Raw genomic sequence first — 18349 nt, 5'->3', positions numbered from 1 at the left:
ACGCCGCCCTCATATGTGTGTAAAACGATTCCCTTGAGAACGGCCTGGTTGTGTGCACGCGGCAGATCGCCATGAATTCTGCCTGCGGAGATGCATCCGGGAATTCCTCATCAAAGTTCAGGTCGTCATCTTCCTTGTCCTACAGATCTAGGTGAAGGAAATATGCCCTAGAGGCAATAATAAAGTTATTATTTTTTTCCTTATATCATGATAAATGTTTATTATTCATGCTAGAATTATATTAACCGGAAACATAATACATGTGTGAATATATAGACAAACATGTTGGGGAACGTAGTAATTTCAAAAAAATTCCTACGCACATGCAAGATCATGGTGATGCATAGCAACGAGAGGGGAGAGTGTGATCTACGTACCCTTGTAGATCGACAACGGAAGCGTTTGGTTGATGTAGTCGTACGTCTCCACGGCCCGACCGATCAAGCACCGAAACTACGACACCTCTGAGTTCTAGCACACGTTCAGCTCGATGACGATCCCCGGTATCCAATCCAGCAAAGCGCCGGGGAAGAGTTCCGTCAGCACGACGGCATGGTGATGATCTTGATGTACTACCGTCGCAGGGCTTCGCCTAAGCACCGCTACAATATGACCGAGGTGGAATATGGTGGAGGGGGGCACCGCACACGGCTAAGGAACGATCACGAAGATCAACTTATGTATCTAGGGGTGCCCCCATGCCCCCGTATATAAAGGAGCAAGGGGAGGAGGCCGGCCGGCCCCTATAGGCGCGCCAGGAGGAGTCCTCCTCCTAGTAGGAGTAGGACTCCTACTAGGAGGGGGAAAGAAGTGGGGAGGGAGAGGGAAAGGGGGGCGCCGCCCCCCTCTCCTAGTCCAATTCGGACCAGGGGGGAGGAGGCGCGCGGCCCACCTCTGGCAGCCCCTCTCTCTCTCCACTAAGGCCCATATGGCCCATTACTTCTCCCGGGGGGGTTCCGGTAACCCTCCGGCTCTCCGGTTTTCTCCGAAATCACCCGGAACACTTCCGGTGTCCGAATATAGCCGTCCAATATATCAATCTTTATGTCTCTACCATTTCGAGACTCCTCGTCATGTCCGTGATCACATCCGGGACTCCGAACTAACTTCGGTAAATCAAAACTCATAAACTTATAATAATACTGTCATCGAAACCTTAAGCGTGCGGACCCTACGGGTTCGAGAACAATGTAGACATGACCGAGACACGTCTCCGGTCAATAACCAATAGCGGAACCTGGATGCTCATATTGGCTCCTACATATTCTATGAAGATCTTTATCGGTCAGACCGCATAACAACATACGTTGTTCCCTTTGTCATCGGTATGTTACTTGCCCGAGATTCGATCGTCGGTATCTCAATACCTAGTTCAATCTCGTTACCGGCAAGTCTCTTTACTCATTCCATAATACATCATCTCGCAACTAACTCATTAGTTGTAATGCTTGCAAGGCTTATGTGATGTGTATTACCGAGAGGGCCCAGAGATACCTCTCCGACAATCAGAGTGACAAATCCTAATATCGAAATACGCCAACCCAACATCTACCTTTGGAGACACCTATAGAGCTCCTTTATAATCACCCAGTTATGTTGTGACGTTTGGTAGCACACAAAGTGTTCCTCTGGAAAACGGGAGTTGCATAATCTCATAGTCATAGGAACATGTATAAGTCATGAAGAAAGCAATAGCAACATACTAAACGATCGGGTGCTAAGCTAATGGAATGGGTCATGTCAATCAGATCATTCACCTAATGATGTGATCCCGTTAATCAAATAACAACTCTTTGTCCATGGTTAGGAAACATAACCATTTTTGATTAACGAGCTAGTCTAGTAGAGGCATACTAGTGACACTCTGTTTGTCTATGTATTCACACATGTATTATGTTTCCGGTTAATACAATTCTAGCTTGAATAATAAACATTTATCATGATATAAGGAAGTAAATAATAACTTTATTATTGCCTCTAGGGCATATTTCCTTCAGTCTCCCACTTGCACTAGAGTCAATAATCTAGTTCACATCGCCATGTGATTTAACAGCAATAGTTCACATCACCATGTGATTAACACCCATAGTTCACATCGATATGTGATCAACACCCAAAGGGTTTACTAGAGTCAGTAATCTAGTTCACATCACTATGTGATTAACACCCAAAGAGTACTAAGGTGTGATCATGTTTTGCTTGTGAGATAATTTTAGTCAACGGGTCTGTCACATTCAGATCCGTAAGTATTTTGCGAATTTCTATGTCAACAATGCTCTGCACGGAGCTACTCTAGCTTATTGCTCCCAATTTCAATATGTATCTAGATCGAGATTTAGAGTCATCCAGATCTGTGTGAAAACTTGTATTGACATAACTTTTTACGACGAACCTTTTTGTCACCTCCATAATTGAGAAATATTTCCTTATTCCACTAAGGATAATTTTGACCGCTGTCCAGTGATCTACTCTTAGATCACTATTGTACTCCCTTGCTTAACACAGTGTAGGGTATACAATAGATCTGGTACACAGCATGGCATACTTTATAAAACCTATGGCTGAGGCATAGGGAATGACTTTCATTCTATTTCTATCTTTTGTCGTGGTCGGGCTTTGAGTCTTACTCAATTTCACACCTTGCAACACAGGCAAGAACTCTTTCTTTGACTGTTCCATTTTGAACTACTTCAAAATCTTGTCAAGGTATGTACTCATTGAAAAACTTATCAAGCGTCTTGATCTATCTCTATAGATCTTGATGCTCAATATGTAAGCAGCTTCACCGAGGTCTTTCTTTGAAAAACTTCTTTAAAAACACTCCTTTATGCTTTGCAGAATAATTCTACATTATTTCCGATCAACAATATGTCATTCACATATACTTATCAGAAATGTTGTAGTGCTCCCACTCACTTTCTTGTAAATACAGGCTTCATCGCAAGTCTGTATAAAACTATATGCTTTGATCATACTATCAAAGCGTTTATTCCAACTCCGAGAGGCTTGCACCAGTCCATAAATGGATCGCTGGAGCTTGCACACTTTGTTAGCTCCTTTTGGATCGACAAAACCTTCCGGCTGCATCATATACAACTCTTCTTCTAGAAATCCATTCAGGAATGCAGTTTTGACATCATTTGCTGGATTTCATAAAATGCGGCAATTGCTAACATGATTCGGATAGACTTAAGCATCGCTACGGGTGAGAAGATCTCATCGTAGTCAATCCCTTGAACTTGCCGAAAACCTTTTGCGACAAGTCGAGCTTTGTAGATAGTAACACTACTACCAGCGTCCGTCTTCCTCTTGAAGATCCATTTATTTTCTATGGCTTGCCGATCATCGGGCAAATCCATCAAAGTCCATACTTTGTTCTCATACATGGATCATATCTCAGATTTCATGGCCTCAAGCCATTTCGCGGAATCTGGGCTCATCATCGCTTCCTCATAGTTCGTAGGCTCGTCATGGTCAAGTAACATGACCTCCAGAACTGGATTACCGTACCACTCTGGTGCGGATCTCACTCTGGTTTACCTACGAGGTTCGGTAGTAACTTGATCTGAAGTTACATGATCATCATCATTAGCTTCCTCACTAATCGGTCTAGTAGTCACAGGAACAGATTTCTGTGATGAACTACTTTCCAATAAGGGAGTAGGTACAGTTACCTCATCAAGTTCTACTTTCCTCCCACTCACTTCTTTCGAGAGAAACTCCTTCTCTGGAAAGGATCCATTCTCAGCAACGAATATCTTGCCTTCGGATCTGTGATAGAAGGTGTACCCAACATTTTCTTTTGGGTATCCTATGAAGACGCACTTCTCCGATTTGAGTTTGAGCTTATCAGGATGAAACTTTTTCATATAAGCATCGCAACCCCAAACTTTAAGAAACGACAACTTTGGTTTCTTGCCAAACCATAGTTCATACGGTGTCGTCTCAACAGATTTAGATGGTGCCCTTTTAACGTGAATGCAGCTGTCTCTAATGCATAACCCCAAAATGATAGTGGTAAATTGGTAAGAAACATCATAGATTGCACTATATCCAATAAAGTACGGTTATGACGTTCGGACACACCATTATGCTGTGGTGTTCCAGGTGGCATGAGTTTGTGAAACTATTCCACATTGTTTTAATTGAAGACCAAACTCGTAACTCAAATATTTGTCTCCGCGATCAGATCATAGAAACTTTTATTTTTTTACGATTTCCACTTCCTGAAATTCTTTGAACTTTTCAAATATTTCAGACTTGTGTTTCATTAAGTAGATATACCCATATCTGCTCAAATTATCTGTGAAGGTCAGAAAATAATGATACCCGCCACGAGCCTTAACACTCATCGGATACATCAGTATGTATTATTTCCAATAAGTCAGTTGCTCGCTCCATAGTTCCGGAGAATGGCGTTTTAGTCATCTTGCCCATGAGGCATGGTTCGCAAGCATCAACTGATTCATAATCAAGTGATTCCAAAAACCCATCAGCATGGAGTTTCTTCATGCGCTTTACACCAATATGACCTAAACGGCAGTGCCACAAATAAGTTGCACTATCATTATTAGCTTTGCATCTTTTGGTTTCAATATTATGATTATGTGTATCACTACGATCGAGATCCAACGAACTATTTTCATTGGGTGTGTAACCATATAAGGTTTTATTCATGTAAACAGAACAACAATTTATTCTCTTACTTAAATGAATAACCGTATTACAATAAACATGATCAAATCATATTCATGCTCAACGCAAACACCAAATAACACTTATTCAGGTTCAACACTAATCCCGAACGTATAGGGAGTGTGCGATGATGATCATATCAATCTTGGAACCACTTCCAACACACATCGTCACTTCACCCTTAACTAGTCTCTGTTTATTCTGCAACTCCCGTTTCGAGTTACTAATCTTAGCAACTGAACTAGTATCAAATATTGAGGGGTTGCTATAAACACTAGTAAAGTACACATCAATAACATGTATATCAAATATACTTTGCCATCCTTCTTTATCTGCCAATCACTTGGGATAGTTCCACTTCCAGTGACCAGTCCCTTTGCAGTAGAAGCACTTAGTCTCAGGCTTAGGACCAGACTTGGGCTTCTTCACTTGAGCAGCAACTTGCTTGTTGTTCTTCTTGAAGTTCCCCTTCTTCCCTGTGCCCTTTTCTTGAAACTAGTGGTCTTGTCTACCATCAACACTTGATGTTTCTCGATTTCTACCTTCGTCAATTTCCGCATTACGAAGAGCTTGGGAATCGTTTCCGTTATCCCTTGCATATCATAGTTCATCACGAAGTTCTACTAACTTGGTGATGGTGACTAGAGAATTCTGTCAATCACTATCTTATCTGGAAGATTAACTCCCACTTGATTCAAGCGATTGTAGTACTCAGACAATCTGAGCACATGCTCACTAGTTGAGCGATTCTCCTCCATCTTTTAGCTATAGAACTTGTTGGAGACTTCATATCTCTCAACTCGGGTATTTGCTTGAAATATTAACTTCAACTCCTGGAACATCTCATATGCTCCATGACGTTCAAAACGTCTTTGAAGTCCCGATTCTAAGCCATTAAGCATGGTGCACTTAAACTATCAAGTAGTCATCATATTGAGCTAGCCAAACGTTCATAACGTCTGCATCTGCTCCTGCAATAGGTCCGTCACCTAGCGGTGCATCAAGGACATAATTCTTCTGTGCAGCAATGAGGATAAACCTCAGATCACGGATCCAATCCGCATCATTGCTACTAACATCTTTCAACACAATTTTCTCTAGGAACATATCAAAATAAACACAGGGAAGCAACAACGCCAGCTATTGATCTACAACATAATTTTCAAAATACTACCAGGACGAAGTTCATGATAAATTTAAGTTCAATTAATCATATTACTTAAGAACTCCCACTTAGATAGACATCCCTCTAATCCTCTAAGTGATTGCGTCATCCAAATCAACTAAACCATGTCCGATCATCACGTGAGATGGAGTAGTTTCATTGGTGAACATCGCTATGTTGATCATATCTGCTATATGATTCACGCTCGACCTTTCGGTCTCCGTGTTCCGAGGCCATATCTGTATATGCTTGGCTCGTCAAGTATAACCTGAGTATTCCGCGTGTGCAACTGTTTTGCACCCGTTGTATTTGAACGTAGAGCCTATCACACCCGATCATCACGTGGTGTCTCAGCATGAAGAACTTTCACAACGGTGCATACTCAGGGAGAACACTTCTTGATAATTAGTGAGATATCATCTTATAATGCTACCGTCAATCAAAGCAAGATAAGATGCATAAAAGATAAACATCACATGCAATCAATATAAGTGATATGATATGGCCATCATCATCTTGTGCTTGTGATCTCCATCTTCGAAGCACCGTCATGATCACCATCGTCACCGGCGCGACACCTTGATCTCCATCGTAGCATCGTTGTCGTCTCGCCAATCTTATGCTTCCACGACTATCGCTACCGCTTAGTGATAAAGTAAAGCATTACAGCGCGATTGCATTGCATACAATAAAGCGACAACCATATGGCTCCTGCCAGTTGCCGATAACTCGGTTACAAAACATGATCATCTCATACAATAAAATTTAGCATCATGTCTTGACCATATCACATCACAACATGCCCTGCAAAAACAAGTTAGACGTCCTCTACTTTGTTGTTGCAAGTTTTACGTGGCTGCTATGGGCTTAAGCAAGAACCAATCTTACCTACGCATCAAAACCACAACGATAGTTTGTCAAGTTGGTGTTGTTTTAACCTTCGCAAGGACCGGGCGTAGCCACACTCGGTTCAACTAAAGTTGGAGAAACTGTCACCCGCTAGCCACCTTTGTGCAAAGCACGTCGGGAGAACCGGTCTCGCATAAGCGTACGCGTAATGTCGGTCCGGGCCGCTTCGTCCAACAATACCACCGAACCAAAGTATGACATGCTGGTAAGCAGTATGACTTATATCGCCCACGACTCACTTGTGTTCTACTCGTGCATATAACATCAACATATAAAACCTAGGCTCGGATGCCACTGTTGGGGAACGTAGTAATTTCAAAAAAATTCCTACGCACACGCAAGATCATGGTGATGCATAGCAACGAGAGGGGAGAGTGTGATCTACGTACCCTTGTAGGTCGACAACGGAAGCGTTTGGTTGATGTAGTCGTACGTCTCCAAGGCCCGACCAATCAAGCACCGAAACTACGGCACCTCCGAGTTCTAGCACACGTTCAGCTCGATGACGATCCCCGGGCTCCGATCCAGGAAAGCGTCGGGGAAGAGTTCCGTCAGCACGACGGCGTGGTGACGATCTTGATGTACTACCGTCGCAGGGCTTCGCCTAAGCACCGCTACAATATGACCGAGGTGGAATATGGTGGAGGGGGGCACCGCACACGGCTAAGGAACGATCACGAAGATCAACTTGTGTATCTAGGGGTGCTCCCCTGCCCCCGTATATAAAGGAGCAAGGGGAGGAGGCCGGTTGGCCCCTATAGGCGCGCCAGGAGTCCTCCTCCTCCTAGTAGGAGTAGGACTCCTACTAGGAGGGGGAAAGAAGTGGGGAGGGAGAGGGAAAGGGGGGCGCCGCCCCCCTCTCCTAGTCCAATTTGGACCAGGGGGGAGGAGGCGCGCGGCCCACCTCTGGCAGCCCCTCTCTCTCTCCACTAAGGCCCATATGGCCCATTACTTCTCCCGGGGGGGTTCCGGTAACCCTCCGGCTCTCCGGTTTTCTCCGAAATCACCCGAAACACTTCCGGTGTCCGAATATAGCCATCCAATGTATCAATCTTTATGTCTCGACCATTTCGAGACTCCTCATCATGTCCGTGATCACATCCGGGACTCCGAACTAACTTCGGTACATCAAAACTCATAAGCTTATAATATAACTGTCATCGAAACCTTAAGCGTGCGGACCCTACGGGTTTGAGAACAATGTAGACATGACCGAGACACGTCTCCGGTCAATAATCAATAGCGGAACCTGGATGCTCATATTGGCTCCTACATATTCTACGAAGATCTTTATCGGTCAGACCGCATAACAACATACGTTGTTCCCTTTGTCATCGGTATGTTACTTGCCCGAGATTCGATCGTCGGTATCTCAATACCTAGTTCAATCTCGTTACCGGCAAGTCTCTTTACTCGTTCCGTAATACATCATCTCACAACTAACTCATTAGTTGTAATGCTTGCAAGGCTTATGTGATGTGTATTACCGAGAGGGCCCAGAGATACCTCTCCGACAATCGGAGTGACAAATCCTAATCTCGAAATACGCCAATCCAACATCTACCTTTGGAGACACCTGTAGAGCTCCTTTATAATCACCCAGTTACATTGTGACGTTTGGTAGCACACAAAGTGTTCCTCTGGCAAACGGGAGTTGCATAATCTCATAGTCATAGGAACATGTATAAGTCATGAAGAAAGCAATAGCAACATACTAAACGATCGGGTGCTAAGCTAATGGAATGGGTCATGTCAATCAGATCATTCACCTAATGATGTGACCCCGTTAATCAAATAACAACTCTTTGTCCATGGTTAGGAAACATAACCATCTTTGATTAACGAGCTAGTCTAGTAGAGGCATACTAGTGACACTCTGTTTGTCTATGTATTCGCACATGTATTATGTTTCCGGTTAATACAATTCTAGCATGAATAATAAACATTTTCATGATATAAGGAAATAAATAATAACTTTATTATTGCCTCTAGGGCATATTTCCTTCAAAACAGAGTGTCACTAGTATGCCTCTACTTGACTAGCTTGTTAATCAAAGATGGTTATGTTTCCTAACCATGAACAAAGAGTTGTAATTTATTAATGGGATCACATCATTAGGTGAATGATCTGATTGACATGACCCATTCCGTTAGCTTAGCACCCGATCGTTTAGTATGTTGCTATTGCTTTCTTCATGACTTATACATGTTCCTATGACTATGAGATTATGCAACTCCCGTTTGCCGGAGGAACACTTTGTGTGCTACCAAACGTCACAACGTAAATGGGTGATTATAAAGGTACTCTACAGGTGTCTCCAAAGGTACATGTTGGGTTGGCGTATTTCGAGATTAGGATTTGTCACTCTGATTGTCGGAGAGGTATCTCTGGGCCCTCTCGGTAACGCACATCACATAAGCCTTGCAAGTATTGCAACTAATGAGTTAGTTGCGAGATGATGTATTACGGAACGAGTAAAGAGACTTGCCGGCAATGAGATTGAACTAGGTATTGAGATACCGACGATCGAATCTCGGGCAAGTAACATACCGATGACAAAAGGAACAACGTATGTTGTTATGCGGTCTCACCGATAAAGATCTTCGTAGAATATGTAGGAGCCAATATGAGCATCCAGGTTCCGCTATTGGTTATTGACCGGAGACGTGTCTCGGTCATGTCTACATTGTTCTCGAACCCGTAGGGTCCGCACGCTTAAGGTTTCGATGACAGTTATATTATGAGTTTATGAGTTTTGATGTACCGAAGTTAGTTCGAAGTCCCGGATGTGATCACGGACATGACGAGGAGTCTCGAAATGGTCGAGACATAAAGATTGATATATTGGACGGCTATATTCGGACACCGGAAGTGTTCTGGGGAAGTTTCGGATAAAACCGGAGCACCGGGGGGGGGGGGTACCAGAACCCCCCAGGGGGTTAATGGGCCTCATGGGCCTAAAGTGGAGAAGAGGAGGAGCTGCCAGGGCAGGCCGCGCGCCCCCTCTCCCCCTAGTCCGAATTGGACAAGGAGGGAGGGGCGGCGCCCCCCTCTCCTCTCTCCCTTCCTTCCCCCTCTCCTAATTAGACAAGGAAAGGGAGGGGAGTCCTACTCCCGGTAGGAGTAGGACTCCTCCTGCGCGCCTCCTACTAGGGCCGGCCGCACCCTCCCTTGGATCCTTTATATACGGAGGCAAGAGGCACCCCATGACACACAAGTTGATCCACATGATCATATTCTTAGCCGTGTGCGGTGCCCCCTTCCACCATAGTCCTCGATAATATTGTAGCGGTGCTTAGGCAAAGCCCTGCTACAGTAGAACATCAAGATCGTCACCACACCGTCGTGCTAACGGAACTCTTCCCCGACACTTTGCTGGATCGGAGTCCGGGGATCATCATCGAGCTGAACGTGTGCTAGAACTCGGAGGTGCCATAGTTTCGGTGCTTGATCGGTCGGGCCGTGGAGACGTATGACTACATCAACCAAGTTAACGCTTCTGTTGTTGATCTACAAGGGTACGTAGATCACACTCTTCCCCACTCGTTGCTATGCATCACCATGATCTTGCGTGTGCGTAGGAATTTTTTTGAAATTACTACGTTCCTCAACACTAGGCGCATGAGGAGATCATCAATGGGGGACTTCCCGTCCCTTCTTCCTCCAGAGACCCTGCTCTGGCTACTTGCTCCCGATCCGTTGCTTGCCATGGCGAGAAACCTAGATTGGTCCGCCTCGCGCCCTCCACCGAGAGGTCAGAGTGCCCAACAAGGATGGCAGACCCGATCCGAGTGCAGGCACCCCGACGGAGCTTGGCTAATCTCGTAGATTAGCAGCAACTCTGGCAGATCGCCAAAGGAGTCAAAACCCTAGACGTCGCCGCCAGGGAAGTGGGGTGTTCGTACTCGTGGTGGTTCCGCATCTCTGTGCGATTCATCGACAGTTTGACGCAATATGCGTCCATTAGGTTTTTCCCGGCAATGGCTAGAGGATAGGGTCGCTGCGAGCGTCATCCACCTCCCATTCTCCTCGGAAATTCCCCTCTTCGTGTAGCTCGAATTCGAAATTCATGATGAAACAAAGAGGGCCGAAATCACTAGTTAAAGAGTACTCGTTGCAAAGATCACTCCAACTCCCCTGGTTGCGACAAGTGGCCCATATGCAGTGCGCCACTTGTCACAACCTAGGAGTTTTCCCTTTTTTCGTAAATCCGTTTATTCAAAATGTTTTATCTCTCAAACCGTGCGTTCAAATCTCGAACTGCTTTCACTGTTGGATTCCTCGCGTCGAGATCTTCAAAACTAGATCCCATGTTGATAGGTTTTGATGAACTATTTTTAAAAAAAACTGGACGAAAAAACCGAACCGAGAGCACATGTCTTTCCCTTTTCGAAAGAGGCACGCCCGTGCCTCTCATGAAATCACAAACCGTGCCTCTCGCGAAAGCAAAACCGTAACTCTAGTGGCAGGAAAAAAAGACAAAACACATTTTTTTCGTTTCCGAGGTGGCACGGCCGTGACTCTCGCGAAAGCACAACCATGCCTCTCGCGGAAGCAAAACCGTGACTCTCGCGAAAGGAAAAAAATGCATATTTTCCGTTTCCGAGAGGCACGACCATGACTCTTGTGAAAGCACAACCGTGTCTCTTGCGAAAGCAAAACCACGACTCGCGAAAGAAAGAAAAAACAGAAAACACGTTTGTTTTCGTTTCCAAGAGGCACGTCCGTGTCTCTCGTGGAAGCAAAATCGTGACTCTTGCGAAAGAAAAAAATAGAAAACGCGTTTTTTTCGTTTCCGAGAGGCACGCCCATGACTCTTGTGAAAGGAAAAAACCCGCATTTTTTCCGTTTCCGAGAGGCACGCCTGTGACTCTCGTGAAAGAAAAATCGTGCCTTTCACGGAAGTAAAATCGTGACTCTTCTGAAAGGAAAAAAACACGTTTTTCGCAAAAAATATTTTTTTTCAAAATTGTTTTTGATTGAAAAACTAGGAAAGACCGGTGGGAAACCAAAACGTCAAGAAAACTCGAAAAAACCCCGTTTAAAAAGCCAAAAACGCGTGCAGAAAAATAAAAAAATTCAAAGAAAGCGCCCAAAACGCGACACATGGCGAATGACTGAAAGCGCGCCAAGTGACGTTGATCGTTGCGAGTCAGGGTGCAAGCGACGCGGGTTGCCCGCAATCCCGCAAAAACCGCCCCGCATAAAACATGCTTTGCGGTAACCTGCGGGTAACTGCATAATTATGCGGCCACTTGCGGGCTGTCCGCCGGAACCCACTATGTGCGGCATAGCCACTCCAGTTTGTATTAGAATCTTAGATGTTGTGCGTGTGCATTAGACTCTAGAATCCTGTTTGCATGAGTTTCACTTCTCAGCGCCCAACGAGCAGACCCGACGGCGGCCGCTCCTCCAGCTTACGGACACAGGGTTCAAGCACACATACTTCAAGTTGTGTGGCGTCGACGTTGACGTGTACATGGGAACCTGCGCCGCCATCATCGTGCCCAATGGTGCAGGCAAGTCCATCCCGCAGAAGTGCTCTCCGGATGGCACCTGATCAGTCTCTTCGGATGGCAGAAGATGCGCGTGGTGCTCGCCTCCATGGCACTGAGGAACTGCACGATGCTGCTCCTGGGGCTGTACGAGCCCATGAACTATCTGGACATGCAGACCAACGACGTGTTGGCTGAAGCACTGTGCGAGTTCACTGCATGGGTCGTGCTAGTCAGCCAACGCTCAAGGCTTAGTTCTCGGTCGTGCAAGGACGAAAAGGGCAGCGAGGTGCGGGTGGCGCAGGCCGCCTGGCCGGCCGATGAGAACGTCGACTAAACATGTGTATTAGCAAAGACAAAACAAAGATTATGCGGGCTGGCGGCTCCCGCTTAACCCGCATGTCCCGCATCATGGTCACCCGCGTAGCCCACATGTCGTGTGCGGGCAAGATTGTCGGACTGCGGGACGACCGCAACCCGTCCCACTTGCATCCGAAGAAGCGCTAGTTAACTATTGCTTTTAAAGAAGGCCTCAATCGCCCTCATGCCTACCATCGTGGCCCAGCCACGGCCCTTTGATATATACCATGCTTGGTGGGCTGAAATTCCATCACGGGATGCAATTCTTCGGGCCGTGTACGCGGCTGTGCGTTACTGGTATACCGGCCTACACGGATAGGTCCCATTCCCACCGTGCCCTCGATTTTTCGCTGCTCCCGCAGAAGCGCACAGCCATGGCCACCGCCGCCGCCACAGCCGCCTCACCGTTGCACGACTCCCGAACCTTCGCCCTGCAGCAGGGCGAGTTGGATGGGCGCTTTGCGGATGCCGGAGAGAAACCAGCAGCACCATCCGAGGAGCCAGCGGAGGCGGAGGCGGAGGAGGACGATGACGACGATGAGGACGATGACGAGGAGTATTGGTCCTACCATGACGTGGGTGAAGCCCTAGACTGGCTCGACGCCGCCGAGGGCCCGGATGGCTCGACGCGTCTTTCCTCAACATTCTCGGCCGCCGGAAGCGCCGCTGCGGCGCGGAGGCCGAACGCGCACGGCGGCATGCTCGCGCGCACACTCCAGCCACTCTCCAACCGCACACAGAAGCTGGCCTCGCACGTCCGCGCCGCTCCCTTGGAGGTATGCTCTTTCAACCACCTTGGATTAGTTCTGATCGGCCTGTGCTGTATTACTAACTTTTATGGGCGTATGCTATCAAGGACTAGGGTTCAGTGGTTCACTATCTTCTGGTCAAAGTTGGTTACCTAATAAAATTACTAAAGATAACAGTTCTACTTCATATTGGAGCTAGGCCTAGTAGTATCCAGCTAGGGAAATTCTAAGTTTCCAACGTCGCTCTGCAAACAACTAACTGAAATAATTCTGCTAAATTTGATGTACGTTGCTGCATTGATTTTTATGTAACGCCGGTGCCTTAACATATGGATATTTGTTATCTGAACGAAACACCCATCATGGTTTGTTCGTCTGGGTGTTGTAGCTTTTTTTGCTGATTATTTGATGTCTGTGAATTTTGAACCACTCAGGAGTGGGAAGGTAGAATGAACGTGGGGATGTCAAATTCTGTGACAACTGCAATCAGGGACAGCATAAGAGATACTGCAATTGGAAAAACAAGGAACACTGGGAAGGCAGATCGTGCTACAGTTGAACAGGTTTGTACTTTTTTTGCTGCTTGGTGATGCTTATTTCATTCTCTGCTTGGGAATTGAATCTGTACACTTTCAGTATTCCTCTATCAAATTAAGAATCAATCCCGTAGCCTTTCACCCCAATTTGCTCTCTGTCAAGTGGTTGTCTGTTTTAGAAGTTTCTCCCCTCATCAAGTATGCAGTAATCAAAATTTATTTATTACCTCCGAGCTATAATAAGTGCCGCAGTTTTGAACTAAGGTTGAACTAACCCTAGGTTCAAAACTGCGACACTTATTATGAATCGGAGGGAGTAGATTATAATGTTTGATTTGATGTACATGAATAACAATTCTTATTGAAGTCATCTCAGCTCCTGCTCGACCTCCTATCGCAACATATTCCCAAACCCACTGCATTCCTGGGTACATAGGTGGCTGAAATGGCACCATTAATCCGCTGTTGACTACTTCAACAAAAAGCTGTATAAATCTCGGTTGTAACTTACTGCATACCTTCATCAGACTTGAGTCCTGCTTCATTTTCTATTGCCTGTTCTGTAAGTTTGTGAAGCAGAAGTTTGAACATCGCTCTTTTTGATGCCTACTGCATTTTTGTTTATGAGTTCTCCTGACTGATTAGGTACCATTGCTTCAATGCTGATAATTGTGTGTGTGTGTGTGGGGGGGGGGGGGATCTGATCTATTTCTTTTCCTCTTCTGCAATTTGTTTAATTAATTTTTTTGTCATTGTGGGCCCTCAAAAGAGTGCTCTCTATTGCACATGTGATTTGATTACTTGATCTGATGATTGCACGATATTTTCAGTTCTTATTGGAAGGGCATACTTGCTCATTTGTTCATCCAGATAAAGTTATAAATTTTGATTTACTGGGAAAGACAAAAACATGCTTTAACTCTATAGTCTATGTAACGAATGATGTTTTAGTGAAGTACTTTTTCTAAACATTTGATTTTTTCTTTATATGCAGGCTATTGACCCAAGAACCCGCATGGTTTTGTTCAAAATGTTAAACCGTGGTGTGTTTAATAACATAAATGGTTGCATTTCTACTGGAAAAGAGGTAACCTTCAATTTGCAGTGCACATCGTAGCGACAAGGCATCTGCTACTTGATAATTTCATTGCACCCGCGGATTTAAAAATAATATTATGAGAGAAGTTTGTGGAGCATAGAGCTACTTTAGCTGTTGACAGAGGAAAATAGAGAAGGCATCCCATACTACAAGTTGCATTTTTACTCACCATTCTGTATATCTATTATTAGAATAACACACTCAATATTAACTGTGGCAATTGATTTTTTTTCCTTTGTAGGCAAATGTATATCATGCAACAAAGACGGATGGCAGTGAGTTAGCAATCAAAGTCTATAAAACTTCAGTGCTTGTTTTCAAGTAAGATTTGGATTTTATACTTGCCTTTTCTCTTATAATAACTGGATACTCAAAGCTACGTCGGAATGCTGTTTATGGGCATTTTGTCCTTTCAGTACTTCTAAATTGTTTTGTTTCAAAAAGGTTTCCATGTGAACAAAGTACACACTTCCTTGTTGCAGGGATAGAGATCGATACGTTCAAGGAGATTATCGTTTTAGACATGGTTACTGCAAGCATAATCCTCGGAAAATGGTAAAGACCTGGGCTGAAAAGGAAATGCGAAATCTTTTACGGTATGACATATTCTTATTTAGCATCCTTTATTCATGATTTTCATTCCAGCAATTTGGCAAGATGTTTCTCAATGGGATTCTGTTGTTGAACTGGGTTTATTTTTGTGGGGAAAAAGAGGATGCATTTGGAAGCATAAGCTGTTGCTATCCTATATTTGTTCTGTCTCTCTGGCAGCCCGGTGCACGTAGCTCCCGCTTGTGCGGGGTTCGGCGAAGGGCCGACCACTTTTGTTCTGTTTCTCTATAAATTAAATTCTCACTTTATATAATTTTTATCTTCTTCTGCAATACTTCGCAAAATGCTTTCAGTTATTGAAATAGATAGATTTGCACTTCTCTCTCTTGTTCAGAGTTAGAGCAGAAGGAATCCGATGCCCGAAGCCGTTACTCTTGAGGCTTCATGTTTTGGTGATGGAATTTATAGGTAAAACTTGTGGTGATATTTGCTTATTCAACGCCTATCAACATTTTCCTACAGAAATGGTATCATATCATGATATAATAATTGTCCAAACATACGCCTTGTTAGCAGAACATCCCACAGAACAGTACTTTCAAAGGTATTATCAGTGCGTCTAATAAATTGAGTTGGTTCTCCTTCAGGAAAGGGAGGTTGGGCTGCTCCTCGTCTTAAGGATGCTAATTTGTCCGATGACAAGTTGCGTGAAACGTACTTTGAGGTACATGACGCATGCAAAGACTAACTACCAGTTGAAATGTCAGCTGAATATGGTCTTCTCCTATAGAGGAATGAACAAGGAACCACATAGTACCCAAACATTAGATTTTGGGCACTCTTATCATACCATTTTACAATACTTACTGCAGCTTATTTTCAGATTGTTACAACGATGCGGACACTTTACCAAAAGTGCAAGCTTGTCCATGGTGATTTGAGTGAATACAACATTCTTTATTATGAGGTAGTTGAACACTTCTGATTAAGCCTCTTTAATCTCTTTTATTTCCCTGTTAACCAGGTTCCTCATTCTTATTTGCTTGTTGTGCAGGGACACTTGTACATCATTGATGTTTCACAGTCTGTCGACCTTGACCATCCTTCAGCTTTGGATTTCCTGAAGGAAGATTGCTTGCATGTTAATGTGAGTAAAATTAAATTAAAATTGACCAGACATGGATAACTCGTGGTATTTAATACGTGTGCAATGCTGTTTTCAGGATTTCTTTGAAAAACGAGGCATTCCTGTCATGACAGTAACAGAGCTATTTAATTTTGTTGTGGATCAAAATATCGCTGATGAAGATGTTGATGATTACCTGGAGAAGGCATGTCCTTATTTTACTTTCAGTAGTTACATTACTTCGCAATCATCGATTTTTGCGTGATACTATGCTCATCCTTGGACAGAAGATCTGACGGGTTATCAATGTTGTGGTTACAACAGGTTCAACAAAAGATTTTGGAAAATGGAGATACAGCTGCAGATGATGATGAAATTGCTCCAACAGTCTTGGTGCAGGTAGGAATATGAATATTGTACTATGCATTTGTGCAGCTTTGCCAGAAATATACTCCCTTTGTCCCAAAATAAGTGTCGCTGAGTTAGTACAAAGTTGTACTGGAGTAGTTTACAACAGTGAGCATCTTCACTTCTCCAGTGAGGGACCTTAATATCTGAGGCATACGTTTATTTATTGCATATATCTGTTACTCGCCAATCATCACTATTTTATACTATGTTTCGATTCAAGGTATTGACATTACCTTTGTGGTACTCCCTCTGTCCGGAAATACTTGTCATCAAAATGGATAAAAGGGGATGTATCTAGACGTATTTTAGTTCTAGATACATCTCTTTTTATCCATTTTGATGACAAGTATTTTCGGACGAGGGAGTAACTGTTTTATCTCATGTGCACAATTCATTGGTCTGATTCCAGTTAGTCTTGTCTTCCAGATCTCTTATACGAGTTTCTAACTACTTCGTGTTTATTTTGTTTCTTTCATATTTTTGTGCTGTGTGTTATACAGTTTACTTACTAATAATATTACCTGCTTTGCTCTTTTTGATAGACGTTGGATTATGTGAAGCAATGTGAGGCAGATATTGTCAGCATGTCAATGATGCAACGCCCATCCGTTGGTTATGAGCCAACAGCAGATAAGCTTTATGACCAGCCACTGTTAGGATTTGTGCGGGCAAAAAATGAGCCTACCGAAAACAAGGAAGCACAGCCGGCACAAAAAACACGCGAAGAACCCTTGGACCTGCAAACTAAGTGCTCGTTGGAGAACAAGGAGGAAGATGAATCGGGTGACAGTGAGTCCTGCTCTAGCTCCGACGAAGACGGTTCGTGGCATGAGTCCACAAAGGTGGGGCCCGAAGAAAGGAAGGCTGCTCGCAAGGAAAACAAGAAGAAAGTGAAGGAGGAAAAGAGGGAAACTCGCAAGACGAAGATCCCCAAGGCCGATAAGAAGAAGAGGAAGAAAATGGCGAAGGCAAAGTGCAAGCGGTAATGGATCACTGCTGGCTGGCAAAGTGGCAATCCACATGGTTGACACCCATCAATTTTGTTATACAGATCTACTTGCACTCAGTGTTGTCTTCAATGGAAATGAGTGAGAAGTGTTGGATGCGCTTTCTTTTTGTAGTAGTCCTTCTAAATGTATTGCTTAAAAACCAAACTTGTAAAAGATCCGTCCTGCCGCAACATTATCAGATATTTTGAGTTGTGTGTATGCTTAATTCCGTCTGTTCTGTTGGTTACATCTTATGTGGCGA

At 44.3% G+C, this 18349-nt stretch overlaps 1 protein-coding gene across 1 annotated transcript; it reads left to right on the top strand.

The window, feature by feature from the left end:
* Positions 1-12912: 12912 nt before the first annotated feature.
* LOC123151786 (serine/threonine-protein kinase RIO1) lies at positions 12913-18313 on the top strand. The gene is made up of 12 exons (XM_044571434.1): positions 12913-13401; positions 13809-13937; positions 14905-14997; positions 15251-15330; positions 15492-15605; positions 15956-16029; positions 16209-16285; positions 16445-16528; positions 16616-16708; positions 16785-16892; positions 17012-17086; positions 17641-18313. The coding sequence occupies exons 1-12, from the start codon at positions 13000-13002 to the stop codon at positions 18082-18084; spliced, it is 1773 nt and encodes a 590-aa protein (XP_044427369.1). The 5' UTR covers positions 12913-12999; the 3' UTR covers positions 18085-18313.
* Positions 18314-18349: the final 36 nt, after the last annotated feature.

This window comes from Triticum aestivum, chromosome 7A (assembly GCF_018294505.1).
Source record: "Triticum aestivum cultivar Chinese Spring chromosome 7A, IWGSC CS RefSeq v2.1, whole genome shotgun sequence".
Classification (NCBI taxonomy): domain Eukaryota; kingdom Viridiplantae; phylum Streptophyta; class Magnoliopsida; order Poales; family Poaceae; genus Triticum; species Triticum aestivum.
This window is presented reverse-complemented; position numbering and strand designations above follow the sequence as displayed.

Bases quoted from the DNA above. Each gene is read 5' to 3' on its own strand.
- LOC123151786 (XM_044571434.1), top strand. From the start codon at position 13,000: ATGGCCACCGCCGCCGCCACAGCCGCCTCACCGTTGCACGACTCCCGA. The intron at 13,402-13,808 runs GTATGCTCTTTC...TGAACCACTCAG, and splicing joins TCCGCGCCGCTCCCTTGGAG to GAGTGGGAAGGTAGAATGAA. The intron at 14,998-15,250 runs GTAACCTTCAAT...TTTCCTTTGTAG, and splicing joins GCATTTCTACTGGAAAAGAG to GCAAATGTATATCATGCAAC.